The sequence below is a fragment of the Numenius arquata genome, chromosome 1, assembly GCF_964106895.1.
Source record: "Numenius arquata chromosome 1, bNumArq3.hap1.1, whole genome shotgun sequence".
In the NCBI taxonomy this organism is placed as follows: Eukaryota; Metazoa; Chordata; class Aves; order Charadriiformes; family Scolopacidae; genus Numenius; species Numenius arquata.
The window spans coordinates 58,584,841-58,602,326 of NC_133576.1; the positions used below are offsets into that span (position 1 = coordinate 58,584,841).

The 17,486-nt window shown below is 38.8% G+C and overlaps 1 protein-coding gene across 2 annotated transcripts in view; it reads right to left on the reverse strand.

Annotated features, from left to right (window-relative positions):
- Nucleotides 1-17,486, reverse strand: part of GLRA2 (glycine receptor alpha 2) — a 131,825-nt gene that overhangs the window by 79,406 nt on the left and 34,933 nt on the right. For both annotated transcript variants that reach the window (XM_074168785.1, XM_074168795.1), the window contains exons 5-7: nt 9,205-9,287; nt 7,836-7,973; nt 4,893-5,107 (exon numbers count right to left, since the gene is read on the reverse strand). In XM_074168785.1, coding sequence (XP_074024886.1) covers nt 4,893-5,107; nt 7,836-7,973; nt 9,205-9,287 — 436 coding nt within the window. The remainder of the gene's footprint in view (nt 1-4,892; nt 5,108-7,835; nt 7,974-9,204; nt 9,288-17,486) is intronic.

Consider the following 17,486-nt stretch of genomic DNA (forward strand, 5'->3'; position numbering starts at 1 on the left):
TAGAATATAATGCTTTTATTGCATTGGGTAATGCATTTAGTGATCCAAAGCAAAATGAAGTGAATGGAAGGACTCCCAGAGGTTTCAATGAGCTTTGAATGAGACTTTCTTTCTGCACAGATTGCTCCCTGGGGAAGAAACATGTATTCATTAAGCACTGAGCATTAAAGTAACACAATATGAGTTCTATGCAACTGTGTAAAATACAGTGGCTATCACTGATTTGACTTAAAGTTTCCTCAAATGTTTTGCTTTATGGCATTAAAAGCAATTCATTATCTTGGACTGTTGTTGCTAAGGTTTGGTTCATATAAGTGTTTTAAGAAGAAAGCAATCTGAAAAACACCCAATTACTAGCACAGCAGAGAGCTCATTATTCTTTCAAATCCCTCTTTTGAAAATGCTTTAAAACTTTTGATTCTGTTGATTCAACAAAAGGGAAGTTGTTTAAAAATAAGCAGAATAGCAAGAGAATAGTCATTCAATGCTCTGAAGAAAATAACTCTTTTCTAACACTTCCCAACAATTCTGCACTATTGTACCTTGATAACCTCGCCTTTATTCCCCAAGCTTATACACAGCTGAGACTATAAAATATGTCAAGGCATATTCTATGTTTCTGTACCCTTTATAATGACCAGATGTTCTTAAGTCCGTGTTTTGATGAATATATACCACCATTTTTGTGCTGTGTGTCTGATACTTCCAGAAGGTGTTGGATCTAGGCAAGTGCTGAGTGTTGTATGGAGGTACAGTAGGATACATCAGATTCCTGATTTGTGTGCCATAGACTTTCTCTGCATAGGGAAAGTCCAGCAAACCCCAGGTGCAAAGGAGCTCTCAGGTTTGTGCACAGGATGCACATAGAAAGCTCAGAGTTTCCTGAGGGTTTCGCTGTAGATGTGTGGTCACACTGATCACCCAGCTGGCAACCAAGAATTCTGCTCAGCTGGCCGATCAGCAAGAGCTACTGGTGTAGCTGGGTGCCCAAATATTTACCTAGATAAGTGGAAAACAATGACACAACCAGAGGAATCCGGGCAGAGTATCAGATGTAAGGCTCACACACATGAACACGTGGGAAGGGGAACTGATCATAGGAACCCTGTTGTTTTGGATCACCATTCCTGGGCATCCCAGCAATGGATTAGCCAAGCTGGAGAGAGGGTGTTCAACCCCAGCTTTCTGGATGACTTCCTTACTACCCCCTAACACAGCCAGTAAGGGTAAGTCTGGTCACAAGACCCTCCCCTAGACTTCTGTAACAAACACAAAATAATTTCAGCACTATAAAAGAGGTTGACAGTATGATGAGTATTTCTCTGCAGATGCTCCCTATACAGAAAATCGTTATTTCATGTCCATGAAGGAAGCAGTACATGGTATTGCTCAGCTCATGCTAAAACTGTGGAGGAAAAGAATCTTCCTGCTTTCTGAAACAGGCACTGCAGGTCTCTCTTCCCAGAACAGTAGCTTTGCTGCGATGTAAACTCTCTCATGGATTTTTCTTACCTTTTTTAACAAAAAAAAATCAACTCTGTAGAAGAATAAGGAAAAAAATACATGTTGATTTTTTTATCACTATGTTGCTGATACTGGAATTTGACTGAATATTGTTAGCCAGAGATATTATCCAAAGACAGTAATTCCACAGAAATACTACAAAACTACCAGAGAAATATAACTATATTTCATTTGGAAGAGGCTTTCTAGATGCTTCTGTTATGTGCAGCAAATACAAGCCTCAGCTGCAATTAATTTCATTCCCTCATTTCTTTTCCTTTCATTTTATTTTCTTTTCAGCACTCTCAATCTTATGTTTAATTTTCAATAACTGAATGCCTAATGTCTATGTTGCCATGACCTACCATTATGAAATCTGTGTATCAAAATGAATATTAGTTATTAATATGGAAAAGAACAGTTTTAAGCAAAGAGAACTCTGTCCTGTAATCTTATACCAGGACTGAGAACAATACGTAGTGAATTACTGCAAACGGTACTACTTTCATCATTTAGGTAGTAACTTGGAAACTGACAAAAAAGACCTAACCAGGAATCTTTTAATCCCAATACTTCTTTGCCTAATAATTTCTTTGGTAAAGGAATTGTTCCTTTTAAAGTTGGTGAGTTTTCATTCTCTTTTGGGTTTTTGTGGTGAAGCTCTACTAAAATAGAGAAGAAACTCTTGGCATGAAACAGTGGGTGAATTAAAGGTAATATTAAGTTGTATATATGTGTGTAAATAAGAATAGGACACAAATGAGTGAAAAAAATATGACTCTTATTAAAATCTCCGTTGCTTTCACAAAGCAAAGTTGCATCTGTTTTTTCAGTACTCTTGCAAAAATAACCCTCCTGTCATTTCTTATTCTCATTTCTTATTCTCTTACATATTCATGCTTGGAGCAATTTTTAAATGGATGTTTTATTGACAACCTAACTTCCTGTGTCTTGGCAATATGTAGACAGGACTTAGAAAAACATTGCTTTTAAAGAGACATTTTGGGACTTCAGATTTAACATTGATTTGGTTCAATTTGTTTCACATTTTTATGTCTAAATACATTTCAGCTGGACAAATTTTATTAAGAACTATAATTTTAGTATTAACTTAAAAAGCAGGTTTTAAAATAGCTAGGCACCTGCAACAGCAACAGCAAGAAAAGCTTCCTTCTTTGTGTAAGAAATCAGATACTGGTGGTATGAGACCTGTGTGGCTGTACATGGCTATACAGCTACACTTGCATACAAAGCCTGTTTTGAAACACTTTGGTTTTGGTCAATCCCGTGTTTCTTTGGGTACTTGAGTAATCCAGTGTGGGAACCAGCTAGCATGTATACTAGCATTTACTTAGAATCACATTTTTAAGTCAATTGGTACACTTTCAAAAGCCCCCCCGAGGATTAACTCACTTATATCAACACCAAAGCTATAAAGTACAGCTCAGCTAATTACACAGTGGAATTGAAACCACCGGGTGTAGCCAGATTGAAATGTGTGCTGGGCTCTCTGGTGAGGTATTTTTCCTTATTGCCTATCTTATGGCAAAGGAACACAACAGAAAGCACCAAGAGAAGACAGAGTAGTGCCAGAGCATACCTATCCTCTGGCAGCTGCTGAGATAAATCTATTTAATCCTGAGGCTGGAGAGAAACCTCTCCAATAATCAAATAGCCACAGTCAACATATTCTGGATCTTCCCATTTCTTCGACTCAGCAGAGGCCCAGAAAATTATCCAGCAATTACTTTTCTAATCAAACAAGTCAGAATACAAAAAGGAGAAACATTTCAACTGGAGCAAAAGTATATGACAAAAAGTCTTTCTAAAGTGTTAGCATTTTGGGCATGCTAACAGTGCAGAGCTTCTTGGCAGGGTATGTTTGCCCAGCTGGAAGTGTGGGTGGAAATCTCCACTACAGTGATTGTATCATCTCTAATTCTCTAGCCAGTTAATTTGGAAGAAACTTGGAATATATCAGCATGGAATCGTGTTGTACCATCTAGACACAGTCTTTGGTGATTCCAAACTTGGTATCTACAGAGTCTGTATGCTCCTTGCCAAGATTATCTCTTTGTTGACTTTCTTTTCAGAGTGCTCACTTGGTAATATTGTCTGAGTTGTCTGAACAAATGTTTAAGGAATTATCTATTTGAAATTCTGAATTAATATATGAAAGGCTGTCAGTTTGCATGGAAAATTATACATATCTCCAAGTGAACAAGTGAAGCTGAACCAACTGTTGTAGTCATCAGATTTTTAAGTGATAGTTTCTCATCACCAACAGAAGAGTAACACAATCTGTGCAGTTTTTGAAGTTGCCCTATATATGCTGCATTTGAGCAAATTACAGTATTTGGAATGAGACTATGATACTGAGGATAATGTAGAACAAAAATACAACATGCTTTTTGGAATAGATCGTGATCTATAAAACAGTCAAAATTTGTGCTTTCATTGCTGCTAGAGCGGTTTTATGATCCTGGTCCCTGTGATGCTGAACTGCTGCTCTGTTCTTCAGGGAGTATAATTCCTGACTCCTTAGACTATTGTAAACTGATCTACCTCTGAGCTCTCTTCCAGAAAATCGTACAAAGTCTGAGCGTGCACATGAAATTCTGCTGAGAATATTATCAGCAGAAGCATTCAGGTTGTGCACATGCTGAAAAGAGCTGTCAGCCTGACTAAACAAAGAATCCAGTATATAATCTGTAAACCCATCTGCAGCATCTGGCCTGGATTAAAAAGACCACAAAATTTGAGTGAGAGGATATTTTTGTGCACAGACAGGATGGAGATCGCAGACGACACGTCTGCAGATGACAAATTCTGCCACAAAGCAAAGACATCGGCAGTCCTTACTGAAAAGGTTCTCCAGAGAAACCTTCTAGGTGTATACAAGTTTTTTATATATATATATATATACACATATATGTATGTATTTTATATACACATATTTATATTTATGCATTCATTGGACTAAGTACCATATATAGAAACATCAACATATTTGAGAGTCCAACAGTCCAGAAAAGATCAATAACAGAGTTTATGAAGTCCCCAGTCAGACAGAATGTCCAATTTTCATGACAATGAGGTACCTAAATACTTCAGAAAAAAACGACTTTTAAGTGCTGAAAACTGAGTGTCAAAACTAGTAAAAACTTGTTAAAAATCCATGCCTTTGAACCCTCCAGCCATCCCACAAACCAGCCGAAACCTGCCTTAGTCCAGATGAAAGGGCTTTGCAGCAGTTTAACACCACACTGCTATGACTTTCTCCTGCATCCTTATCAGACACATATTTACACAGATCTTTCATAAACTTCAAAATTAGAACAAATATTTCTTTTTCATAACAAGTAGGTGGTACAAAATTATTTCCTTACTTTTGGAAGGGAAGCTCTTGATCCTGAACTTTGCGTGGTCATTGTCAAAACTGTAGTGATACCCAATGCAACTCTAGCTGGAGCAGCATCCATGTTGATCCAGAAAGAAACCCAGGATAAAATGACAATCAGCAGGCTAGGAATGTACATCTGGATTAAATAGTATCCCATCTGACGCTCCAAATGAAACTTGACTTCAATGCATGTAAACTTTCCTAGAACACAAAATTACTTTCATAAATGTTTTTTGCACATTTTTATCTTGTTTTCTAACATAATTAGATGTGTTGCCTGTTTTCTAACCTAATTCTATAAGCAGTTCCTGATACAAAAATGCGAGTTGGCCATTTGTTGCACGCTAGCTTGGGGAACACATAGGATCCCTGAAGCAAGCTGTGCCCAATTCTTCACATTAACCAAGAAAACTAATATTAACACAGTTGTTTCACCTCTGGAAAATATAATGTAATATTTCTTTGCTCAAAATTTAATAAGATTTTACTTTAGTCAAATATAATGTTTAGTGTTAAAAGGGAACAGCATTTTGCTCTTTTAATGACATGAGATTAACCAAATGTACTTAAGCAGACAAATTGTAAGCAATTAGTCTTACGGTCCTATGGTGTAACACACTCCTCATTCTGGTCATGTCATTTGCCTATGGCTGCGGATTACTACTCATCACAGAATCAACTCAAAGCCTACTTTGAATTTTGCCAAAAATCTAACTCCAGGAAGCCCACAACTATCTCTTGTGGGAGGTGAGTGATTCTTCAAACAACAAATAGCTGCCCCACAGGGGTAGGGGAGGACAGAAGTTTAGGATTGCCTGACAGAGGAGCTAGTCGTGCGGAGGGGAAAGCAGAGTCCTGAGCTGCAACAGTTCATCAACTGGTAATCCAGTAACTCTGTGCTGCTCTGCAAATTACTGTCTATCCTGACTGTGGTTTGGGTACTGTGAAGACTCTCACTCGAGGCAGACTAATCCAAGTACAAAAACGTCTGTCCTTCCTGAGATGTCATGCTAACGGTTTCAAAGGACGCCTTTTGTGTTGGTTGGTCAACTGTATGAAGATACTTTGTTCCTTGTTCATCCTTTCAGGTGAAATTAGATTTCTTTTCTCCTTTTTGTGATGCACACATACTCTTACTAACCTAGAAAGCTGAATGGCAGGGCGCAAGAGATGGCACAAAGTACAATGTGGAGGCTCTTTGGCAAAGAGAGTTGGGGAGAAGAACTGAATAATGTCTTTTGGCAGGATAGAAACTCATATATGAGTAGCTTGACCTGTGATCCTGAATACAGACTCTGAGACCTGGATTATGACGGATCCTGACCAGGCTGCCCTTACAGAAGGGGACTCAAAAAGTGTGGGGTGGCCACGTGTGGCAGCAATGGTATTAGAGTAGCCCAAACTGTCACATGCTCTCCAGATTCTTGTGATGTAACCTGGACAGAACACCTTGCAGCATGGGTGGGAGGAGAAAGCTGAATAATACAACTTTTATCCATATTTTAATTTCATAGCAAACCTGAAGGAGCATTTTACAGAGAAGACAGCAACGTGGATGCCTGTAGGAAAAGTTTTCTTTTGCTTGGATACTGCTTTTCAGTTCCCCTGGCCAGGCCACACACTTTTAACTTTTGGTAATTAGACATCCACTTTGTTTAACCACATGTAATGGAAGATACTAATTGGCATTTTTGTGGGGAATTTTCATGGGTATACAAGGAAGCTATTGCTCATGCTCTCCCCCCTCTCTTACTTTCAGTGTTTGACCCTGCAAAATGATTACCTGACAGTAAATAGAAAAGCAGATGAACTCAGTTATTCAGAGTCTGAGTTATGTGATGGGAAATATCAGCCAGATAACAAATGGGTAAGCTCTGTCTATCGGAATTTACTCTCGATTATCCCCTCTAAGTGTGAGAAAAGATGAGAAGTCACAGCAGTCCCCCTTTCCATGAGTCTTGGACCATGGAATCACAAAGTTTTCCTTTGTTGGCACTTTGAGTCCCAAAATAAGAAGCTGTATTTGTAAAAATTAAAAACAATAATTTTCTTTTCATAAGAAATGAATGTGGCATTTTTGGCAGAGGCAGAACTTCTCACATTGTGTTATTTCAGAGAGTGAAACAAATGTATTTGATGCAACCAGATTGGCTTTTACACTGAAATGATGAAAAAGCTATTTTAGATGAGAGGGATTATATCTAATCCCAGCAAGTCCCCAGCAAACCATTCTCTAAATGCTGTCCCTATTAAATAAACTCCAAGCAGCTGAATCCAAGTTTTAACAGTGTTCTCTTTGCTCTGTAAAGCTAAAGATAGAAAACACAGCCTTTGAAACTTCAAAATAGCAAATATAGGAAAAAGATTACAGTTTTAAGCAAACATTTAATTTACAAACATTTCATGTCTGTACACTATTCAGATCAGCAATGAAAGCGTTTTCTTTTCAAATGCTGCATTTCATAAATTAGACCACACATAAAAGCTGGTGAAAACGTGCTCTTTTTCCTCATTGGCACTTTGATATGCTGGAGAAATAAATCAAGGTCAGAAAAACCAGTACTTTAAAAGTGCTGAATCAATATTTAAGAAAAGATTCAGTTTGTTAAAAAGTTTTATTTTAAGGAAATCAAAACAAATAGATTTTTAATCAGTATTTTAAGATTTTAAACTCCCTAATGATTTTAGGGAATTAGAATATGTATATTAGAATATCTTTAATGAAATTAAAGGACATTTGGAAGCAAAATCTTTCAAATAAATAAAAATAAAATGGATAAAATTTCTTTTTTTTCAGATTTAAAGATAAGTGTGTCTGAATCAAATTTTAATTTCAAATTTTTTTTTCATTTTACCCATCTTTTCCCTTTACAAATTGACAATAGATACAATTAGAGCAATCAACAGAAAAAAATAGAATAATGCTCACCAGTGTTGTAATGTTTTGTGCAATAACCAAGTTCTTTGTCTTCTTTCAAAATAAACTGTGGCAAGGTTAAACCCTCTGCAACTTGAACAGGTCCATCACTTAGCCACTCAAATATCAGATCATTCATAGTGTAGCCAACTACAATAAAGAAATCGGAGTTTATTAGATCACAACTGACTGGTAAATATCAAAAGCAAATATTATTATGTCTGAGAAGCATGTCTTATATTACAATATATGTTATGGCTGTTATATTTTTAAACTGTCTGATTAACAGCACTACTGCCGTTCATTACTAGTTACTATTAGTGCATGATTAGTCTATTAAGAGCAACAAGTAACACCGTTATGTTCTGAAATACTGCCCTGTTTTGCCACTAAAAATAGTTTTGCTGACCCATCAGAGAAACTGTTTACAACTGAAATGACATTTCTCTGTGCCCATGTATCAGTTAGCTTAATTTTGCTTTATTTTCACCATTCTTTGATGGTGGAGTTGGTGGGCACCACCAAAACAAGGATTTCTAGACTGAAGAATGTCGGGCCCCTACCAAAAAGAAAATGGCAGTTTTTGTAACTTGTGAACCTACCACTGAAAGGTGCGAAGGGCAAAGTGAAGCTTCAACTCACTGAACTCTCTTTTTTTCTGCAACGGCTACATCTTTATGGGTAAATTTAACAACCTGTGGCCACTCTCTGACCCCAGAGACAGGTGGTAGCCAGCAACTCCTACAGCTAAACCTGTTCTCCCCTCCCCACAAAAAAAACAAGCTGCCCTGGTACCTACTGACTATCGGGAATGATTGCTGGCATATGCCATCATCCAAGCCCCTCCTGGTTTTGTCTGGTTGTTACTTGGTACAGGTCAAAACGGTGCCACGGTGTGTGCTGACAGTTATGCAGTATGGATGGGTGTGTGCTATGGACCCAAGTCCATGCCGTGGCCGTGTTTATTTTACCAGCATAACTGTACCTATAGGACCTCTGCTTCATTGAGTATGCTGCTTCCATTTTTCAAAAGACCATAGCAAGTCTTGATCAGATACAGCTAATCCCTGGCTGTGTACTAATTGCTCTTCCTCTCCTGAGATTTAATTTCTCCTCCACAGCATTGCTGTGGTTATCCCTGAAAGTGACTCAGCACTGATGCCATGGGAGGGGTAAAGAGAAGGGAGCAGGAACAATACAGAGACAGGGGACCCACATGGTATGGTGATGGACAGTTAAAGCACTTTTCCTCCATGAATTTCCCTTGAAAAAATGGGATATTGAGTCTCACCACACAAATATGACAATATAGATCCTATCTAACCACGGAATGTTACGGTAAAATTTTGTTCTTTGCTAGGTAAAGCAATTAGACACTCACAGCTCTCTAGCTGCATGGTACATGTCTGTACATCCATAGGAAAATTCTTCAAGTCCATGGGACAGGATAAGGTTAAAGTAAGCCTAAAATTGGAGGAGAAAAAAAAAAAAAAAAGAAGCTATTGTTAGAAATCTACAGGTTCACAGGTTTTATCCAGTTTACAGGTTTTATCCAGAGCTCCATATTTAGAGTTTAAAGGATCAAGACCAAATCTTAACACCTCAGACAGAGGTTGGACTCTCCCCTCAGAGCTTTTAAGGACATAAGAGCTGTGAAGACAGAGCATGTAAGCAAACCAGGCACTCGCTGGCTACATTGGCTGAGCAGAGCAGGGCCAGAGAAAACAACATCAAGACAGAAAGATGTGCTCTCTACTAATGTACCACTGAATGTTTTATGTATAATTCTGAACCCAAATAATGCAAAAGCTAAAATGACTGATCATGGGATGCACATTTTTAGGCTTTGTTTTGGAAAAACAATGGAAGGAAACAAAAATCACAGAGTTTTTTCCAACAGAGAGTGCTTTTGTTCTGTATGAGGCCCATTTCCAACCCTTCATTCTTACTGCTTAGCCATTAAAAGAAAGAAAAAAAATACCATACAGTAAAAGCTAGAATCACATAGCATTAAAAGATAAAGAGTGCAGACAGAAGAAAGTAAGCCTAAAGGAACATTATCATACAAACTAAATTTCTCTTTTAATTTTTCAGTTTTTATTGTCCCAGATAAAGCATAATTTTACTTGGATGGGAATATTCTTAATGTTTCTTTCTTCTTTTTTTTTTTTTTTATAGTTCAGCTTACTTTTAAACATTTGATTGAAATCTGTTTCAAGACTTCTCCTCTGCTTCCTTTCTTTTCAGGTTTGTGTGGGGAGAAGAAAGAATTTTTAACAAACGAAAATACTAGGATGACATACTACAAACAACTAGCTGCTTTGAAAAAGAAAAATTGTTAAATTTATGGTTAAGTCATATAAAAAGAATACACTTTTATTTCAGATTACTTTCAGCACAAAAAACACTTTGACACAAAGAAAGAAAATAAACACAAACATCTGCCCCCATTTACCATCAAGGACAAGAACTAGATTGTCTGATTTGAAGGTACACTGAAACATTAACACAGTACAACAAGAATAATTTTTTTAATTATGCCAGTGAACCCACAGACCTAACCTTGAAAGTGTGTTTTCCCACAGGCAAATATGATCTGTATGGACAAATACTTCACTAAGCTCTGTCTCACATGGTGATTTTGTGCTTTTCACCATATACAGCTGATTCAAGCTCTTTCAGTCTATTTCTTCATTATGTGAATTTTTGGGAATGGCCTGACTAGGCCTTCTAGTCCTACTGTCTGCCATCAAATCACTATGACACGAAGACGATATTTAGGTAACTGAGATCAAGATGGTCTCAGCCTGATCAAAAATCACATTCAACATCTCTGCTTTCGCCTACTTGTGGATTACACAGAAAAAGTCGCATTATTTTCCTCTTGACACAGGCTTCAGTGTACAAGATGATCATATCAGGAAATTAGAGATCAGTTGTCTGTGGCAGTGAAGTGCACTGAGATGAAGAAGTCCCTAGTAGTCCTCTCAACACCACCATAGTAAATAAACTCTCATTTAACCTTTGGGAGCAAATAGCATAAACATTAAGAAAAAAATAAATTAGTCATCTAGAGAAAAAAGTATATCTGGTAGGCATATAAGAGTTATTGAAAATCTGCCCTTTACTCATTTAAATATTTTAAGTGCCCTGCAAGTGTTAACTAGTCACATTTTTACTGCGTAATTTCCTGGATTAAAGATTGAGCTATTTAAATTGCTGATCTCCAGTATTAACAAAAAACTGCTTCTGCCTTCTTTTCTGAAATTTTGATATATCAAACTCTCCTCCTTCTTTTTTATCATCTTCTAATTATGGCTTAGATGTTTTAAGTTCATTTCAGACATGCCTATGCACAAATGCAGCCATTCTAAATACGTCATTTGTTCATATTCATTGAAGTAGGCATTGTCTACGCACCCCTCAGATCTTACTGTTTATTTTGCATGCTGACTATGCTTCCTTCCCCCCTTCTTCCTTTTCTACTCCCCAAAACCCTCAAATGCTCTGGAGTTTGACTACATACATGGGCAGGTGGGTCTCTTTTATTAGTCTAATATCAAACTCATAAGAAAGAAAATATATCCAGTTGCAGCTTTCAAGACTCCTAGGGATAAATTGATTCGTCTCCATTTATGTTAGGTAGATATATTAATTTTTTGTTTCTGGAGGTGAGCTGAGAAAATGTTTATTATGTTGGTTCACACAAAGGTTGATATTTCTTCTTTCTCTTCCTAACCAATGGTGTCTTTCAGGAAGACTAAGTTATTCTCTGCTCACCCTGATGAATAGAAAATATTTCTATTCACTGTATTGATGAGGCAAGCTTGAGAGATCGTGCCCTTATAGCTTTTCCTCTACTTGTTCATCTCAGCAGAACAGCCATTCATAGGTAATATCTTCGCCTCTGTAATCCCTTTTACTAGGAGTAATGCAAATGTTGAACCCAACAGATCCATTGATTTTCAACAAGATTACTACATGCTAAATATTCAGCTGCTCGAGTCTGAAGTGGCTCCAGTGAAGTCTATGGTGGTGGGTCAATTTATAGCAGTTGATTCTTTTTTAGTAAAAATATAATCCTGCGAGCATTTCTAAAGCCAGGTGCTGTGTTACTATTTGTATATTACATCAATAAGGAAATAGGATCAGAAATGGAAAGTGTTGGTCAGACGTAGCTACCCGCACTGCCTATAAGAACAGTGTAATTGACAGAAAATATTTCAGAAAAATGAATGTCTCATACCTGGCAAATTTAAGAAGGGCCCCTGGAGATTTGGTGCAAAGTGCAAGTTGAACTGGCAACTACCTTTAATTGTTAATAAAATACAAGAAACTGCTATAGAACAATTATTTCATTTTTTAGGCACCCCACCACCAAGGCACTTGAGATGCGTAAACAACAGATTCAGTGACGTAGCACCATAAAACACCGATGGGGACAGTTTTATGAACAGTCTGTAAAGCTGAAAGGAGAACAGGCTGACCAAGGACTTGATTTTGTCTTCAGTTACCTGATCAGCCTCTACCCCCTGTTAACCAGGCTCAGGTCACATAGCTCACTCAGGGAGAGCTCTGAGGCTGGGCACATTTTATTTTCCAGCTGAGCAGAAAAGGGTCATGAGGGAGTAGAGGAGAGTCACATCTCCAGCACCCCAGCACTTCAGGCACAACACTAGGGCCAACAAGCCGCCCCAGAGGAGAAGCGAAGTTGCTGTCTTCTTTCTCTCCCCTCTCCCTCCCCCAGCCTACAGTCAAGGAAGAATCGAATCCTGGAAAAATGCAAATAGAGTATGAACAGAACAAAATGCAGAATCAGAGCCAGAAAACAAAGAATGAACAATTAGTCAGCACTGTGACAAAAACAATAAAGAAAATAAATCCATAATATTACTGAGCAATGCTCTAGTAGAGGCAGGGCTGTAATCCAAGTACTCCAGGGCAGCACTGTCTTAAACTTTGGACCCTCTTCCTGAGGATTCCCTCATAGACTCCTAGTGTCCTGCTCAGTCCTTCTGAGCAGCATCTGCTGGTACTTAAATGCCTTTAAAGTGCAGTGGGCACCGCCGGGATCTCTTCACTCAGCATCTCACTCAAACTCCCCTCTTTCATCCCCTGGGCTGTAGGCCGGTCTCTCTTCCCACCCCAGCTCAACATCTTTCATTTCTGGTCACCTCAGAAACCCCTTTACAGCATCATTGAGAGGTCTGTATCTCCCACTTCTGCAGGCAGGAAGGCAGAAGTCCTGCAGACTGTGGCCTCCTTTGTCACAGAAGCCAGAATAAGGCATCCTGTGGGAAAAAATAAATAGCCTGACAACATGTTATTGGTCAGAAACCCTCATGCTGGTGATCTTTAACACCTGAACACGTTGCTTTGCAACATCAGTGTTTTCTCCAGATGAGAGCAGACATGCCCCCAGACGGGCCAGCAGCAGAGCTCAGCACAGGCACAACTGCTGCCCTAAACGTAGCCACTGTCGCCAGCCATCATTCTCCAAGGAAAAGCCAGAGGAGGAAGGTGACAGGCATGTGCAGCTGAGGGAGCTCAGAGGTATTTACATGCAGTGCAATCAAGTTCTGAGCGCTGCAGAGGGGCTGAGACACAGTGCTTCCTATTCATCCTTCATCCATTCCTGCTCTTGTCACAGAATCACAGAATGATAGGGGTTGGAAGGGACCTCTGGAGATCATCTAGTCCAATCCCCCTGCCAGAGCAGGTCCACCTTGAGCAGTCCTATCCTTTCTCTGGCCCTTGGCATGCTTTCCCTACCTCCTCCTATGTCTGCCAATCTAGCCTACATTTCTCCCAGAGACACATGACCCAGGGCCCAACCTCTTTTCTCTCCATCCTAGTCTCTCCTCATACCCTTTCCCCATCCCTTTCCTGTTGCCCAGTTTGCACCAAATCCCACCCCCACCTCTCTTCGAGGTGTTGAGCCTTGAGGCCAGTCTGCTCTTTGACACCTAATCCCCAAAATTGCAGTATCAGTAGAGGGTAAAGTCCTTTAGTACACAAAAAATCAATAGGAGTAAAATGTTTGTAAACACATTATTCTCAAGATGATCTTCAATCTCATTCTTTCTCTTAGGGGTTTTGAATGTTAATTCTCATCACCAGCATGCCACTTCTCTGATAATCTCACAACGCTACAAAAACACTTCAGCATACTACACATGCAGACTGTCTGTGAAAGGTCTGCAACACAAAACTGAAGAACTGCTAGTATTGTATTAAACCCTTAGGGAATTAGGTTTACACATTACATAATACAAGAAATTTTTGTATAAATTTAAGATAATATCTATTTTTAACTGGGATTTGATGTATTGCCTAATCTGCAACAACCATTAAACTGTATTTTAACCTACTTCTTTACAAGCAGCTATCACACCTTAGCCTGCTGTGTTGCAACTCACCCAAAACTTCCCTTCATCTCAGTGATAACTCTTGCCCCAGAGGCAAAAGAAGGGCCCTGTGGATCACAGTACAAGGTATCCAATGACAAGGGGAATATAATTTTCATTAATTATATTGCAAGTGGGGAAGCTTGTGAGTGGGCTACATAACAACAGCCTCCTCATATAGTTTTTTCTAATGAGAAATATCTACAGTGAGTCTTATTAGGTATAGAAGTACTGTTGGAAATTTAAGTAGTCCTAGAGATACAGGTACAAGTTCCTTCCATCTCCAAAAAAAGCATTATTATCTCCTCATAAGCATGAATAGTAACAAATACCTCACCGTGAGTGGGCATAGTATCCAAAATAACATTTTTTTTCTATTCTTATCCCTTTTTTCTTTCAAGCTACACCCATCAGCAGCTCAGCTGTTGGAAGAAGAGACTTCACACACTAGGATTTTAAGTTGCAAATACCACAACGCAAGTAGTACATGCATGGTCACTGCTAACATTGGCTGTGTGCCATTTTTATGAAAAATCTTATACCTGTGCAAAGCCCACAGTGTTGGGATTAGTTAGACAAGTGGGAATTTTTTTTTCAGTATTGCCAATTCTAAAGATGCTATCATAAATTGCAAGATTTCTGGTATTTTTCCTAGAGCTCTAAGCTGACGATAAAGGTAAAAATATTTTTAGCCATACATTTTTCTTTGGAAGGTTAAATTCCTGAACCTTTTAGATACTGAAATAACATTAAAATATTACCTAAGAACAAAGCAGACAAAGTTCCCCGTTAAACTGGCAGGGGAGATGGAGTTGCACAGCAACCATGACAGCATCTCATGACACAGGAGCAAATGCCATTTAGGCGACTGGCACTGAAGTAGGGAGGAGAATGTAAAATCTCCTTATATGCCTCCCAGCCCCCTCTCTTAGGTGGTCTGTATCTGAAAGAAGGGCACACACACTGTTCATGTATCAGAAGGAAAAAAAAATAATAATATCCTAGTGACATTCTTCTTTAAAAGAGCTTTTCATTTTGTAGTCCGTCTCATTATTTTTTCAGGGACCTGAGTCATCATTTTGAATGTCAATTCTGGTAATTTTTACAGTCTACAGACTTTGTCCTGTTAAATGGAATAGTCAAACTGTCTGCTTTTTCCCTCATTTTTGAGGAGTCCTGGAATTCCTCTCTAATATTTGTCATGTTTTGCAGCTTCATTTTCATCAGACAGGAATCGGCTGAAGTCGAGCTTAGAGGAGACGTGGAGTCTTCTCTGTGATGGCAAAATGAGAGATGTAGGCTGGAGTTTCACATGCTGCTGTTTATGAGCATGTTCTCGCTCCCTCCAGTGCTTTGCTTTGCTTCATGTACTGCTTAACAACACAGGAGCTGGCACAGAGCGAGGTGTTGGATTTCTCATTACAGGCATCCCACTTCTCATTGTAATGCAATCATTGTCTGTAGATACACAATGCCTGCACATGAGCTGCCAGCAAATGATTTTCCAATTATTGCTCAAGCAAATCTATGAAATTAAATTCAAGTATGATTTCATGTAACAGTTAAATTCTGTAACCACCTGTTTCCTTTCCATGAAGAACAGTATTTCATCTCTCCATTCTCCTCTGTCATTTTCTATCTTAATTTTCCTTCAGTGTGTGTTTAGTATGGTGTCGCTTTCCTCCTGGCATGATGACATCTCTAAGCCATATATTGCAATGCAATTGGCAAAATACCTTCGTCCCTGGGAGCATGTTCCAGGAGAACATGGTTTTTTGTACCATTTACAAAGGACTCCCACACCTGCATCATTTTACACCTAACCTTTAACTGCTCCAGTGCAAGTTCAATTGGTAAATGGAGTGATTAATCACCAGTAATCAAGGGCATTCCCATTACCCATAAGGAGAGCAGGTACCCAGGCACGTGTCTTGGCAATGCAACTATTCCATTGGCATAGAAGTAACCACCTGCCAATATTTTTTGATCCTGTCAGCCAAGAAGAACTTTATGTGTACAAATTGGTCTCCTGCAGCATTTCCCACTTTTTTACTTAGAACAAATTCTTCCACTGTATTAGAGACTCAGGTGTATAGGGCTATAGAAGTGACATCCTGGGCTATCAAATCTGGTCATCTGCCATCACACATAGTCACATCATTAATTTCTTTCAAAAATGATCAGGGTTCACTTACTGATATCTAGTTCCATTCCCCTCCCCGTTTCTGATGGAATATTGTTTTAGGAATTCAATCTGCGGAAACTTTCTAACTTCCACTTTAAGCTTACTTATAGTCATTTCAGAGCCATTTGTTCTCCTGTCAGCATTGTCCTTCAGTCTAAGCAGCTCTTCCATTGTGTTTGTATTTACATCACCTCCAGTGCTCTTGTGTGTCAGCTGGAGACGTGCACAGCATTAGAGGCAGTACATGTTCAGGTATAATGTCCATATCCCTACTTTACTTTAAATGCTTTATGAAGTGAAAAAGCAACTAATTTTGTGTCATTAAAACGTAAATTATTCTCTCCTTAAGCAGGATGATCAATAGGGTTTTGACAATAGCTGTGCTAGTTGCATAACAAAGTACCCGCATTAGGCTTTATTATTTATTTAGTAGCATTTATTATTTGTTATGCAAAAGAAGTGCTTCAGATACAACAGAAAAATCAGGGTATTGGAAACCCACAGCTAAATCCTCAGTCTGGATTTGTAGATTGGGAGGGCATGAGAAAGACAAGAGTGGGTGATGGGAGGGCACAGTTAAGAGAAGGTTAGGAAATCATTCCAAAGGATGAGAAGGATCTCAGGCCATTTAATTAAAAGACTCTGAAAGGAAGGGGGATGGGAGTGGAAGGAGAGGCAGGGGTAAGGGCAGAAAGGAAAGAAAAAGGATGGGTGGAAAGTAGGACTCAAGGACATTGGGTTCAGCCATAATGAGAACAGCAGCCTGTCCCACAAAAGGCTGCAATTTTTTAGCCTCTGAAACCATTGTTATTATTGTAATCATGCCCATAGGAAGATGAATTTGTCAAATTCACTGGATTCACATAGCACGCAGCCACAATTTGGGAAGTCACTGTGTCCCAGTGACATTGTGCAGTTTAATAAAGTCTAGTGATTCTAGCACTATTTATATAATGTCTGCAAGGTTTCTACCTATAATACATAATAGCTGTCAAACCCAAAACTTCTTTAGATATGTGCTCTATTGCAGTTAGCATTTCTGCACTGATTATTCTTCAATGGTTTTGTATG